Raw genomic sequence first — 15227 nt, 5'->3', positions numbered from 1 at the left:
TGAATTCTAACGTTTGCAAAGTGAAAATAGTATTTTTCATGTATTCTGTCCAAGGTCTTTCTTTTTTTAGTGAACATGATTCATTAAAGTGAACTGTTGGTGTATTTTTCTGCTGCTATCTTGGGGTCCGACTGAAGGATTGCAGGCTAGAAAACAGGAGGTGCAGGTCTGGTGCATTTCTCCCACTCTTCCCAGCCCCTAATTTTCAATGGGTTTTCTGGAATTCCTTAGCGCTCTCTGGTTTGTCTGCTAAACTTCTTTCAGCTAGGCCATGAATTCCCTGGCTGCAGAGGTTAGCAGGCCCTCTAACAAAGGCTCAGACTGTCCGAGAGGACACTTTTACAACAGTTGGTAAGACTGGCACAAGGAGCTTCTCACAGCAGCCATGCTGCCACACACACTTTGCACCACAACAGCTTCGGGGGACTGGCAACTAGCACAAATCTGAAGATTCTGCCTTGTTGACAGCTGCAGTTGAGAAAGCAATCTGGATATAAATCTGGCAGGAAGATTAATGGTGCCGTCTGTGGAATGGTGCAGTGCAAAAACGTGACATTGCGATGATGAACGGGGCACTGATTTGTGATTTGTGTGTAATGAACCACAGCAGTTCAAAAACATTCCTAACCAATTATAAAATCTGTTGCAACTCACATTTCTATCGGCAACGCACCAGAAGTCGTTAACATAAACTGATGCAGTGAATCAGCTGATTCCAGAGGAGAACAGTTTGTACCACAGCAGCTTCAGGAATTAGACTGATGCGAATGTAAATAAACCGGGACAGAGGACTTCACTGAGCTGCTTGGACATGGCATGGGAATGGCTGCCTTCTGCCTATAACTGGACAAGGTTAAAGAACTGCAGGTCACAAAGTGAATTTCTCAGAAGCTGAAAGAATTTCCTGCAGACTCTGATGTGTGGGAAGTTGATGGCTGGATGCCAGACAGCCATTGGTGTATGTGAATGGCAGTGAACCTTTTTTTCCCCCTCAAATGTATGTTGAACATATATTTTGAAATTTCACAATTGTAAATATTGCTTGTCAGTATATTTTAAAACCAATATTTTACTATAAAGCTACATTAGCACAGGCCCATAGAGATTTAGAGAGGTAACTCCTCCCAGGAAAAAAGTAGTCCAGCACATGACCTCCTGTTAATCTGAAATTTGAGTCGAAAGTTTTGGTTTAATGTATGTATAAATGATTTAACATGTCAACCTAGTGAAGTATGGAGGTGCTGGTGCTTGGTCAGGCTGTTTTTTTATGCTAACCTAAGCTGAAAGTTTGTTATAGCTTCCTTTAACACATAGTTAAAGGCATTATATCTCTTGACAAAGAAGCAGTAGACATATTCTCTAAACTGTTGAACTATTAATTTGTTTTTTAAAGATTATTTTGGGGCATTTTTGCCTTTATTTGACAATGGAGCAGTAAAGACAAGCAAGCAGAAAACAGGCAACAAAAAGCTAGGCTGCTGTACTCCAGCCATGTGGCATACTGTCATCTGCTCACCCGCTGAGCTACACTGGCTCCTCTGAACTAATAATTTAACAGAATAATGAAATAATACATAAGTCTTATCAGTTTAATCAGTGGGTTTCTATGAATATCAGTCAAAGCAATGGTTGATATGCTTATTTTGCCTTTAAAAGAAACGCTGAAGACATTGACAGAAAGCAATCAAAATAAAATGTTGCCATTTAATTTTTTTCATAGTTGTTTTTCTTTCAGTTGTTTTTAACTAAATGTCAGATTTTCAGTGGATCCGATCTCCTTGCTCTCCTTGCTCTCTGACACCACTTTGCCGTCCACCACAGTCTGAGTGACCGTCACCACTTGGATTTTCTTTAGGTCAACTGCATCTTCAAGGCTGGTAAAATGAAGAAATATAAAAAGGTTAGTCATACGGAGACAGAACAGAAATATATTTTCCACCTTTGAGTGATCTTTTCTTTGACATGATGAAATTGAGCAGTTGAAATTTAAATGATGGTAATAGGATTACATAGACACAGGTCAGTGACATCTGCTTTCCATATCATTGCTGCTCCATGTTTGCATGAGGCTGCTTTAAATCAAATTTGCAAATGCTCCCCCGAGATGAAGAAGGCTTCTGTCTCATTGAGCGTATGTTGCATCCATACTTTCTGCTGCTTCACCTTAATACTCACTTTAAGTCTCCTTCACCATCCAGCAGCCTTCTGTACTCTGCAATCTCAGCCTCCAGCTTCACCTTGATGTTGAGGAGGGCCTCGTACTCATTCGTGTTTTGCTGGATGCTGCTGCGGATCTGTGCCAGTTCCTCCTGCAGTCTCAGGATTATCTCATTGTATTTTTCCAGCTCTAAATTGTAACGCCTCTCAATGTCATGAAGGGCAGCCTCCAGGGACGCTTTCTGTGAAGAGATTAAGGAAAAGCACCATTGTAAAAATTTTGTGGCTATCTTGCATTAGGTTAGTCTGGGCAATTGATATGTGTTAAACAGGAACACAAAGCTAGAGTTAGCTTCATGGTTTAGCCTAGAAATAAAAACTTGCATACAAAATTATGTACCAGCACTTCTGACAACCTGTGAAAAAATGCAATTAGTGAATTTTCGATGTGCTGATTGGTGAAATTTATTGTTTTTGAACAGAGCTAGGATCAACTTAATTTTTTTCTTGGCTGTAATGCCTGTCATGCTCTGGAACTGCCAGGTGTGAACCAGGCTCAATCTATGAGAAGACCTAATGATGAGTATTTATAGTAAGGGAAGGGTCAAATCTCAACCCAGAACGGGAAACTAATGACGTAACCAAGACTTACCAGACTATGTGCAGACTGGAGCTCAATTTCCAGTGCCTGATGCCGCCTCCTAGTTTCAGTCATTACACCTGCGGCCTCCTTCAGGGCTGTTGAGCTCTCTGTGACTTTGACCTGCACCTCTGTGATCTTAATAGAAGATTATATACATAAAGAATTTACAAATACTGTTCAACTCACAGTCAAGGAAAAAAAAAAGATGTTTTTCACCAGCCTAGTTTAGCTGTACCTGGGAGTTATGCCACGCTTCAAGCTCCTGTTGGTTCTGTAGCGCTATCTTCTCATACTTTGCTCTTATTTCCTCCATGATTCTGGCCAGGTCCTGTCCTTTTGGTGCATCAACATCCACATGGACCCCAGCCTGTGCGTTTTGAACTCGCAATTCATCAACTTCCTGTTCGGGAGGAAATAGTCAGGGAGTGATTTCCTGAACATTTGGTTAATAGGATTTTCCTGTGCTAAGTGGTTAAGGAAAAATTTGTTTTAAAGGTGCACTGTACTGTATTGGGGTTATCAGATAGGTTTTTCTCTTTGAACTGCTCTGCTGAACTTTACAACGATTGCATACTCTCTCGTGGTTCTTCTTCAGGCTGATCAACTCCTCCTTGAGGGACTCGATTTCACTCTCCAGGTGCAAGCGAGTAACATTGGTGTCATCCAGGATCTTCCTCAGTCTTGAAACATCAGCCTCCACTGTCTGCCTCATGGACAACTCATACTCATACCTATGGAGACGGAGTGAATGCTAGATCTGCTCATGCTGGTGAAGAGATTACCTTCATTTTGCACAAAAATCTCGACACTCACTTGGTTCGGAAGTCATCTGAAGCCAGACTTGCGTTGTCAAGACTGATAGCATACTGGGCATTTGCCCTGGTCATGTCAAGAATCTAAAAAACAGCAATGGTATTTTTGGTGACATAACTGTATGAAGAGATCGTTTTGGTGGAAAGCAAACTGTGACTTTCAATTTGATGAGTTGCAAATGGTTGATACTGCTTAGCGATAGGAGCCCACAGGTAATAAATGTTGTGAAATCAGGTATTCAAGCGATATCTAGGACACTATAATAATAAAGTTTATGTGTTAACAGTGACTCGATTGAACAATAGTATGTGGCATTTACAAGAAAAGAGTTGTAGTTGTTGTAGTTCTGGGTTCGTTTAACATTCTGAAAAAACTGAAATGCAAGAAAACTACAACTTAAGAATCATTTGTGAGAACTAGTATACCATAGCTACCTAAACCAATCCGGTCTTTAAGTGATGACCTGATAAAACCTGATTCCAGGCCCAAAGTACTCTGCGTTTAATAAGGCTGTTGTGTTTTAACATGTTTTAATGCTTTGTTTCTTGTTATATTTCATCTCAACAAGCCCCTAAAAACAGTCGGTAATCACTGTCGGCCTCTCTCGGTTTTTATTACCGCTATTCATTTTAAAGCTCAGATTTTAAAACCTTACGATCTAACTACAGCCCAGCCCATGCAGTAGTATATTAATAACTAACCTCGTGTTGAGGATGGATTGTCTCAGTTGTTCTCCTGAATGAAGTTTGGTCCATGCCATGCGAATGCATTTGTCCCTAACCACCGGGAACCCTCACGTTAACTTTTATCGAGTGGAAAAAAGTTAGCATTCATCCTCCAGCTTCACTGTTTATAATATGCTAACATAGCTGTGTCGCTAGCAATTACGTAGCACATCCTCATATACCAGCTAGTGCAGGGGTGTTAAATTCAAATACACGGTGGGCCAAAATTCAAAACTGGAACAAAGTCGCGGGCTAACGTTAATATTTATTGAAAAAAAAATCTTCCTCCAGATATAAGAATGAATCTTATTTTTACTCTTTTTATGGACTCAAACAAGTTTTGCTAAAAAACTGAATATGGAACAAGCAAAGCTTAATACTAAACAATATATATATTAGCTGTATAATACCAGTAGGCCAGCTCTAATAGTAATTTGGTATGTCTTCGCGGGCCAAATGTAATTAGGCGGGCCAGAGTTTGACACCTATGAGCTACTCCAACTTCATTAACCTTACAAACATCATTGCTGTTTACTTTTCTGTCTTCATTTATGTTGGAAGTTACGGAGCCCCGCAGGGGACATGGGAGAAAAAAAATTAAGACGGACTTTTGAAAGATCTCACAAAACAAACTCGGGATCTCGCAAAAGTTTCATACATCTCCGAAAACGTCGGAGCACTTTTGCAAATATGTGATGTCTTGTAAACCGAGCAGCTATCTGACGTTTACACAACTACATTCACGCCTCAAAATATCTTAAAAGTGTAATTTGTGACCCAGAAAGAGTAATATTATAACTAAGTAGCTGCCGCCATTGTTGGAATTCAACTTTTGCGAGATCTCGCAAAAGTTTTGCGAGATCCCGAGTTAGTTTTGCGTGATCTCGCAAAAGTTTTGCGAGATCCCGAGTTAGTTTTGCGTGATCTCGCAAAAGTTTTGCGAGATCCCGAGTTAGTTTTGCGTGATCTCGCAAAACTTTTGCGAGATCCCGAGTTAGTTTTGCGTGATCTCGCAAAAGTTTTGCGAGATCTTGCAAAAGTCTGTCTTCATTTTTTTTCTCCCATGTGCCCTGCGGGGCTCCGTAGGAAGTGATAGCAAAACTGTACATTTTAATTTGTTTTGGAAATCTCTCAGTCAGGACGTGGTATATTATATTTAGATGGAAACTAGCGAGCTAACTTCCTGCTAACTTCTAACTCTGTTAAATGTCATAAATTTGGTTTTCATGGATACCTGGATGTTAAACTTAATTGTTACACCTGGTAGAGCAGAACGCTGATCATTTTATTACAGATGAAAGAATTTAGACAGTTTTTAACTCTCAGTGATTGTCACGGTCCCCGTGCCTGCTCGGCTGGCCCTGTGTGGCTACATGTTATGTTTTGTCTTTTCTCTCTCTCCTCTCTCTCTGCTCGCTGCCTGGGCGGAGCTCATTGTGAGCTCCCGGCCTCCACCACCTGTAGGCAATCACCTGTGGCTCCTCACCCTGTTTGCTCCCGCTACTTAAGGCAGTGACTGAGAGCACCTCGCCGCTGGACTATTGAATAACGCTCGTCAGTGCTACTTTAGCCTCAGCCAGTTTTGAGCTCTGTCCGTAAAAGTTCCGTGCTAACCCTTGTTCTCTGTATGCAGATTTCTCGTGTTTTGGTTTGGAGACTCTGGACGCTTTTCCCGACCCCGCTCTGCACCCCTGGGAACCCTGGCCCCCTTCTCCCTCACCTGTATATAGTGCACCTGGAGTGTGTAAATAAACCTGTTTTTCTGAGACTTCAGTCTGCGCCGAGTCCTCCCTGCTCCTCCGTGACAGAATAGTCCAGCCAACCATGGACTCAGCGGACTCTGCTTCCTCGGCCCCGGCCCCGATTACCTTGGAGGAGCTACTACACCGGCATGAGCAGATGTTAGTCCGGCTCAGTGGAGAGGTGGCCGCCTTGGCTCTGGCCGTCGCCCAACGAACACCACTAGAGGCGAGCCCCCCCGAGGCGAGCCCCCCGGAGCGCCCAGCCTCTGCCTCATCTCCTCAGGTAACATCAGGCTTTGCTGCAAGCGCTGCTGCACCACCTCTCTCCTCTGTGTCTTTGGATAAGCTGTTGCCCACACCTGAGGCATTCACGGGGGAGCTGGGGAAGTGCGCGGGGTTTTTGATGCAGTGCGCTATGCATTTTCGCCAATTGCCACATGTCTTTTCTAGCGATGAGGTCAAGATCGCCTATTTCGTTCAGCTGTTACGTGACCGTGCTTTGACCTGGGCGCAGGCTCAACTTCAAGCAAACCCTGTAATTACGTATGCTGACTTCCTTTCCAAGTTTAAGGCTGTGTTTGATAAGGGCTCCAGCACAGAAGCCGCCGGTCACCGCTTACTCAACCTTAAACAAGGTAAGCGCAGCATGGCTGATTATTCTGTTGATTTTTGGACCCTGGCAGCGCAAACAAAGTGGGGGCAGGAGGCATTAAGGACCACGTTACTAAACAACATCAATGACGACCTAAAGGACGAATTAATGATGCGTGAACTCCCTCAATCTCTGGAGGCTGTTATGTCGCTGTGTATTCAGGTGGATGATCGGCTGCGTGCGCGCCGGAGCGTGCGGAGGCACGCACCGCGGGAGCCGCGGGCAACAAGAGACCCATCCCCCGAGTCACGAGGAGCCCGTGAGTACAGCGGGGGCGAGGAAGGAGAGCAGCCGATGCAGATAGGACGCTCCCGCCTTTCACCCGCGGAACGTCAGCGTCGGTTCTCCGCTGGTGAGTGCCTGTATTGCGGCCGTAAGGGTCACTTTATCTCCACCTGCCCGGCTCTGGCAAAAGAGCACGCCCACCAGTAGTGGAGAGGGTACTGGTGGGCGACCTGTCTGGTAAACACTCCCATCCACGTTTAACATTGCCCGCAAAGCTCATGATACAGACAGCGATTCACCCTCTTTCTGCATTAATAGACTCTGGTGCTGAGCAGAGCTTCATTGATATCTCACTAGCCACAAAGCTGAACGTTGCTACCACAGCTTTGCCTAATCCGCTCCGTGTGTCTGCCTTATCAGGCCAACGTTTGCCGGACATCACTCATATTACTGAACCCTTGTCTCTCACACTCTCCGGTAACCATACTGAAAGGATTAGCTTCTTCGTGTTCAAGACACCGTTTGCACCACTTGTGTTAGGTTACCCCTGGTTGGTGCAACATAACCCCCAGATAGACTGGAAGAAAGAGCGTGTTACGGGGTGGAGTGTGGAATGCCACATGAACTGTCTTAAAACTGCCACCCCCCCGGTCACTCGGCTAACCACAGTTGAGCCCACAGAGGAGTGCGATTTGTCCGCTGTTCCCTTTGTCTATCACGACCTGGCAGCAGTATTCAGCAAGGACAAAGCAAAAATGCTCCCCCCCCACAGGCCCTACGACTGTGCCATTGACCTCCTCCCGGGGGCGCCGCTTCCCTCTGGCCGCTTGTATAGTCTCACCCAACCTGAGAGAGAGACAATGGAGAAATACATCACCGACTCGCTGGCCGCGGGCATTATGCGGTCCTCTTCTTCTCCTGTAGGTGCGGGGGTTTTTTTTGTCAGCAAGAAAGACAAAACCCTCTGGCCGTGTATAGACTATCGTGGCCTCAACAGAATCACGATCAAAAACAAATACCCGCTGCCCCTTCTCTCCTCTGCCTTTGAACTACTTCAAGGGGCTACAGTGTTCACCAAACTCGATCTGAGAAACGCTTACCACCTAGTGAGGATTCGAAAGGGAGACGAGTGGAAGACTGCATTCAATACACATCTTGGTCATTTTGAGTATTTGGTAATGCCCTTCGGTCTGACGAACGCCCCTGCTGTTTTCCAAGCGCTAGTCAATGATGTCCTCAGGGATTTTATTAACCGCTGTGCTTTTGTCTACCTCGATGACATTCTTGTTTTTTCAAAGACTGTGAAGGAGCACGAAGTCCATGTGAGACAGATTCTCCAGCACCTGTTGGAGAACAGACTCTTTGTGAAGGCGGAGAAATGTGACTTCCACGTAGACTCAGTGGCGTTCTTGGGGTACATCATCGCTCAAGGTAATCTGAAGCCTGACCCGGCAAAGGTCCAAACAGTCCTAGACTGGCCCAAGCCCCCAAATCGCCTGCAGCTCCAGCGTTTTTTGGGCTTTGCCAATTTCTACAGGCGCTTCATTAAAGATTATAGTAAGATCGCATTGCCTCTCACAAGACTTACTTCCCCGAAGGTGTCGTTTCAGTGGGACCCGCCAGCCCAGGAGGCGTTCGCCTGCCTAAAGGAAAGGTTTGCCACCGCTCCTATCCTTCAACAGCCTGACCTCAACCAACAGTTCGTGGTGGAGGTGGATGCGTCGGAGACGGGGGTTGGGGCAGTCCTGTCTCAGCGCTTTAAAGGTAAACTCCACCCGTGTGCCTTCTTCTCTCGCCGCCTCACACCAGCGGAGCGGAATTACGACATCGGGGACCGAGAGCTGCTGGCTGTGAAACTCTCACTAGAGGAATGGAGGCACTGGCTAGAGGGCGCTGAGCATCCCTTTATTGTATGGACAGACCACAAAAACCTGGAGTACATCCGGTCAGCGAAGCGTCTCAACTCCCGGCAGGCCAGGTGGGCTCTGTTTTTCTCACGGTTTGACTTTTCTCTCACCTACAGGCCCGGGTCACGAAACGTAAAACCTGACGCCCTTTCCCGGCTGTTCACCGTTACGGAGAAAGACCCCGACCCTGAGCCCATCCTCCCCTCCTCCTGCGTGTTCGGAGCAGTCACTTGGGCGATTGAATCCCAAATCCTCGAGGCGCAAGTCACCGAACCCGACCCAGGGACGGGCCCACCAGGGCGGCTTTATGTTCCCACGTCCGTCAGGTCACGTGTTCTCCAGTGGGGTCACACCGCCCGCTTTTCCTGCCACCCTGGACTTCATCGCACGATCTCCTTCTTGCAACGTTACTTCTGGTGGCCCTCCCTGATAAAAGACACTAGAGACTATGTGACCGCCTGTCCCACGTGCGCTCAAAACAAGCGTCCCAACCAACCGCCGTCCGGGTTGCTCCAGCCTCTCCCCACTCCTGGCCGGCCCTGGTCCCACATCGCCCTGGACTTCGTCATGGGGCTGCCGTCCTCTTCAGGTAACACAGTAATACTAACCATTGTGGACCGTTTTTCTAAGGCTGCACATTTTGTTGCCCTCATAAAGCTCCCGACCGCACTGGAGACTGCTCAACTGCTCACGGCACATGTGTTTAGGCTGCACGGCATCCCTGACGACATCGTGTCCGACAGAGGCCCTCAGTTCACCTCGCGGGTTTGGAAAGAGTTCTGCACGACCCTGGGCGCAAAGGTTAGTCTTTCATCTGGTTTTCACCCTCAGACCAACGGACAGACGGAGCGTGCCAACCAGGAGCTGGAAGCTGCCCTTCGCTGTGTTGTCTCCCACAACCAAGGCACCTGGAGCGACCAGTTACCGTGGATTGAGTACGCTCATAACAGCCTCACGTCGTCCGCCACGGGAATGTCGCCGTTCGAGGCTTCTCTGGGGTACCAACCGCCGCTGTTTCCTGCTCTTGAAGGCGAGCATGCGGTCCCCTCTCTGCAACACCACCTCCGAAGGTGCCGTCGGGCCTGGCGTACTACCAGAGCGGCCCTGCTCCGAACTAAGGAGCGAAACAAGGCCCTCGCTGATCGCCGTCGGACCCCTGCCCCTGCATACGCCGCGGGTCAGAAGGTATGGCTGTCCACTCGCTTTGTGCCTATTCGCGCTGAGTCTAAGAAACTGGCGCCCACCTTCCTTGGGCCTTTTGAAATTGACTCTGTTGTCAACCCGGTGTCTGTTCGCCTGAAGCTGCCGCGCAATATGCGCATACACAACGTCTTCCACGTCTCTCAGGTCAAGCCCGTGCTCTCCAGCCCGCTGTGCCCCCCTCTTAGGGCCCCTCCGCCCGCCCAGCTTGTGGATGGTCAGGAGGTGTACGCCATCACTCGTATTATGGACTCTCGGCGCCGGGGACGGGGTTTCCAGTACCTGGTGGATTGGGAGGGCTACGGGCCGGAGGAACGGTCCTGGGTGCCCCGGTCGGCTGTCCTGGCCAAGGAGTTGATCCGGGACTTCCATCGTCGGTATCCGGGTAAGCCTGGTGGGTCGCCGGGAGGCTCCCGTTGAGGGGGGGGTACTGTCACGGTCCCCGTGCCTGCTCGGCTGGCCCTGTGTGGCTACATGTTATGTTTTGTCTTTTCTCTCTCTCCTCTCTCTCTGCTCGCTGCCTGGGCGGAGCTCATTGTGAGCTCCCGGCCTCCACCACCTGTAGGCAATCACCTGTGGCTCCTCACCCTGTTTGCGCCCGCTACTTAAGGCAGTGACTGAGAGCACCTCGCCGCTGGACTATTGAATAACGCTCGTCAGTGCTACTTTAGCCTCAGCCAGTTTTGAGCTCTGTCCGTAAAAGTTCCGTGCTAACCCTTGTTCTCTGTATGCAGATTTCTCGTGTTTTGGTTTGGAGACTCTGGACGCTTTTCCCGACCCCGCTCTGCACCCCTGGGAACCCTGGCCCCCTTCTCCCTCACCTGTATATAGTGCACCTGGAGTGTGTAAATAAACCTGTTTTTCTGAGACTTCAGTCTGCGCCGAGTCCTCCCTGCTCCTCCGTGACAGTGATGCTGCAGTGATTGTGTGAATTACGTACCTGCAGCAGAGTTTGGGCCCTGGCACAGCTAATGACGGCAGACTTAAAGACCGGATACTTAATCAACTAATTTCAGACCATTTATTTTGAGGACATTTCAGATTCTGTGAAAAATTTTATTACTCTAGAGCCCTTAGATGCCTAGACTATCATCTAGATTAAATGTTTCGTTGGCTCACCTGGGCCCTGAGGCCTTCGATGATAACGTAGTACTTGCTGTAGTCCCTCCCTTCCAAGGGGCCTCTATTCTCGGTGGCCTCTCTGATCTTGACCTCCAGCACTGCATTGGCCTTCTCCAGATTCCTCACCGTCTCCAGATAGTTCGCCAGGCGGTCATTCAGGCACTGCATGGCATGCTTCTCGTTTCCAATGCCCATGGCGCCAGAAGTCGATCCAGAGGACAAGGACTGGTAGTCGTATCCTCCGCCAAAACCGCTGCCAACACGCGAACCATAGCTGGCACTGGAAATCTTGGTTCCACGGCCGCCTGCCCCTCCAGTCACACTGTGGGCGTAGGTTTCCATCCGTAGGGATCTGGGACCTCCAAGTGAACTTAAACCATAATTTTGAGAAGACTGGCGTCTAAGCTCCATTGGTAAAGGAAGTGTGCTGATCAATCAGAGTGAGAAATGGCACCGAGGAGAGTGGCAGCAGGGTGGAGTATGAAGGTGGAGTCTGAGGCCTTATATACAACTCTGAAAAGCAATATTTCTTCCTGAAACTCCTCTCCTATCTATATTAAATTGTTACCTTTGACCTTCTTGCTTAGACTTTGTCCTCCACCCACTCACTTCACAGGTAAAAAGTGTACTGACATTTTCATTTTGATAGTGTGGAAATAAACTTATAACCTGATATGCCTCACAGTGGACACAGTGAGGCTGGACATGTTCTATTTTATTTTATTTTTTTTTGAGAGGGGGCAACAAATCTGTTTAAAAATGTTCTCTTTACTATAGATGCCCCCTGCAGTACTATAAATAAATAGAAATATATATTTGTTACACACCATTGGATTGCACCTAACACCCACCCCCCAAAAGATACATGTATTACAAACAAGTATAGTGTAGTTACAAATTGAGCATGAAAAACACTGTGGGAGAGGGGAGTATACTGGTAAAGGAACATGAGCCCTTCTGGATGGGTCAGATTACACCTAATCTGAAACTTGAAAGCTTAATCTTTTTTTCTTGAATGGCTGTGACGCTGTTTTACTAACACAATCTTATTTTATTGGCAGAAAAAACACCTGGCCCAAGCACTTGAAACCATGTGGTAGATCTCACTACAGCAGGTGTCACCATGACTACAAAACAAACGCGCACGCACAACCTCGCAAGTTGAGGATATCAGTTTCACAAACATGACTGGTACCAATGTATTAGCTTGTGTTGGCTGTGGCATGCTTCATTATGCGCCAAAGAAAAATAATCCAGGAAATGTAGGAAGAACAGGCGGATTTGATAAGGCACAAGCTAAAACACTGCACAGAATTTAAAATACTACTAGTAAGACTATTAATAATAATATAAGCCTTCCAAATTTGCAAGGCAGACAATATGTTTACTGTGTCAAGAATAAATAATCAATCAAAACTGGTTGGTTTTACTATGCAGGGTTATTTGGTCATAGTGTTGGCTATTAATACACTGAAAAAAAAAGTTCTTTCAATTTACTTGATTTTATTGTGTACATCGGTCCCACATAATATGAATAAGTATGACTGACTTAATTTTCCACTTTCCCTCAAGTAATTAATGCTTGCCAAATCAAAGTATTTTATTTACATCAGATTACTTTAAAAAAATCATGTTTGATGTACTAATATTAATCTGTTATCATAATATCAATGTATTGCATAATGTCAATATATTTTAATGTTTAACACCAACTTATTTTTATTTGCCAGTGGTATGCAATGATATTATGTAATGTAAACACATTGCAATTATGTTCCTGCAACACAAATTATGGCTTTAAATCCTACTTAATTTTTTCAATTGAAATATTAACTGATCATTATTGACAAAAAAGGCAAAGACTGAGTGCTACTGAACAGTTCACCTTTATTAAACTGTAACAGCAGTGAAAGCAGCAATTCTGCCATGAACAAGTCCAAAATCACATCCATATAAACTTGTTAACACATTTTTAAAGATAGCCTGCAGAAATAACTAAAAGAAAAAGTTAGTTTGAGAATATATTTGCAAATATTTCACAAAAAACTGACCTTAGCAGCAAATAAAAGAAAGTGCTTATAGATGATCCTGTCATCTCTTACATATAACATTTGTATTAATTACACAATTGAAAATGTAAACTAAATTAAGACTACCTGAAAAAAAGCAACACGCTATTATGAATAAACAGATTTACACAAATATAACTTGTGTGTTATTTGACAACAGTTTCAGCTTCTGTACAAGTATTTACCTGTACAAGATTTCAACTAAGTTGAGCCTTAAATGACATTGTTACATAACTAATACCAAACACCTACATGAATTTTAATCTTCATTAAGCAGGACATTAAGGTTGACTTAGAACATATTGCTAAAAATCGTCAGTAAAAATTTCTTAGAACATGATACCAAAAGGAAAAATCATCCTGCATTGCAGTCACATGAGGGGAAAGCAATAAAAACATAAGCAGTATAACGTTACTGAACACAAAATGAAAAACTGCAAAGAATTGCAGAAGTGCAGTCTTTGACTTCTCAATGAAACAGATGGTTTTTGAAAGCAAGAACTTTAGAGAGTTTAGCTCCATCCAGTTCCATGAAAACCTTCTGGAAAACGTCAAAGTTGTAGCGAAGGTCCGCAGGGTAGGCAAGGTTTAATGCATACATTAGTCCAAATAGCATTATCACAGCAAATGCTACATTATCCAAAGTCTTCGCCACCCTGATGCCTGCAAGGACAACTCTTGTTCATCTGCTGAAGCTTGCTCTTTAAGAAGATAAATTCAAACAGTGGTGTCTTCAACAGTCTCACTGATGGCACGTTCTTCCATGCCCTGTAAAAAAGAAGCCATGTTAGTCATTTCATGCCAAGTAAGTAATATGACAAACTGTGGAAAGTCTGAAAAAAAGAAAAAAAAAAGAAAAGAAAAAGACAAGTACATACCACATACTCCCGGATAAGCATGCCAGGGTCTTCACCCATGTAGATACACACTCCCTTGACACACTCAGCATCAACATCTTCACACTGAAATGAAATGTATGTAATTAGCATCTTCATTCAGCCCTTGTCCTTCATTTAAGTTTTAATAGTGTACTTTACATGAATGTTTTTAAAGTAAAGGCACACAAATTAATAATAGGTTTACTGGCAATTAATAATAAGTTGACAAAGTGAAGGTTAAAAAAAGAAGCAGATGTAAAAATACAAAATGAGAGAATTTATCATGGAAACATTTGAAATCTTCCACAATAATAAAGTTTCATCCAAAGAGGATTATGGGTGGCTGTAGCTCAGGTGGCAGAGCAGGTCAGCCACTAATCTGAAGGTCGGTGGTTCGATCCCAGGCTGCCTCCTGGCTGCATGCCAAATATCCTTGGGCAAGATACTAACCCCGTGTTTGCCTACTGGTGGTGGTCAGAGGGCCCGGTGGCGCCTCTGTCAGTGTGCACCAGGGCAGCTGTGGCTACAATGTAGCTTGCCATTGCCAGTGTGTGTGAATGGGTGAATGACTGAATGTATTGTGAAGCGCTATACAAATGCAGGCCATTTACCATGTTAAGTGAATGTTCAGGATTTATCACTTACATTATCCATTTATGCCACAATTCTTTTCAGTATTAGTCCAAGCTCTCCTCTTCTGTTGACCAACTTCACCAGGTTGTCCAAGTGGAGAGCCAGCTGAGCCAGGAACTTTGTTTAAGGGGGGATGGTGGCAATTCTCTTAAACTCAGCGTTGATCTGAAAACATGAGCACAGAGGAATGAGCTTCAAAGGTTTAATACCTGGAAGAAGGCTGCAATCACTCATGCTGAAGAAATGGGCTGTCAATGGGCTGTGCCTTAACCATTTTAGGCTAATACCACAAGAACACCGTGTATGAGGCAAACCTTACCTCATGGAAATCAAATAGAGCAGGCCATCTTGCCATGAAAGCCTCCACCATTGGTGCATCACGAACACCTTCATGTCTTCTGTATGAAAAAGTCTTTTCCATCTTGAGTTTCACCAACTCTGTTACTCTTTTTTATGTCCAT

The 15227-nt window shown here is 45.4% G+C and overlaps 1 protein-coding gene and 1 pseudogene across 1 annotated transcript; both read right to left on the bottom strand.

Annotated features, from left to right (window-relative positions):
* Positions 1–1741: 1741 nt before the first annotated feature.
* LOC146610726 (keratin, type I cytoskeletal 18-like) lies at positions 1742–11597 on the bottom strand. Its single transcript, XM_085344622.1, has 7 exons — positions 11184–11597; positions 3614–3696; positions 3375–3531; positions 3036–3200; positions 2810–2935; positions 2176–2399; positions 1742–1874 (listed from the first exon to the last, which is right to left on the bottom strand). Exons 1-7 carry the CDS (start codon positions 11595–11597, stop codon positions 1742–1744), a joined length of 1302 nt encoding a protein of 433 aa, XP_085200748.1.
* Positions 11598–13724: 2127 nt separating this feature from the next.
* LOC146610725 (uncharacterized) lies at positions 13725–15227 on the bottom strand (annotated as a pseudogene).

Source organism: Diplotaxodon limnothrissa, linkage group LG20 (assembly GCF_057381915.1).
Source record: "Diplotaxodon limnothrissa isolate DT_005_m linkage group LG20, D_limnothrissa_male_GT1.1, whole genome shotgun sequence".
Taxonomy (NCBI): Eukaryota; Metazoa; Chordata; class Actinopteri; order Cichliformes; family Cichlidae; genus Diplotaxodon; species Diplotaxodon limnothrissa.
Note: the sequence above shows the minus strand (reverse complement) of the source record. Positions and strands in the feature narration are given on the sequence as shown.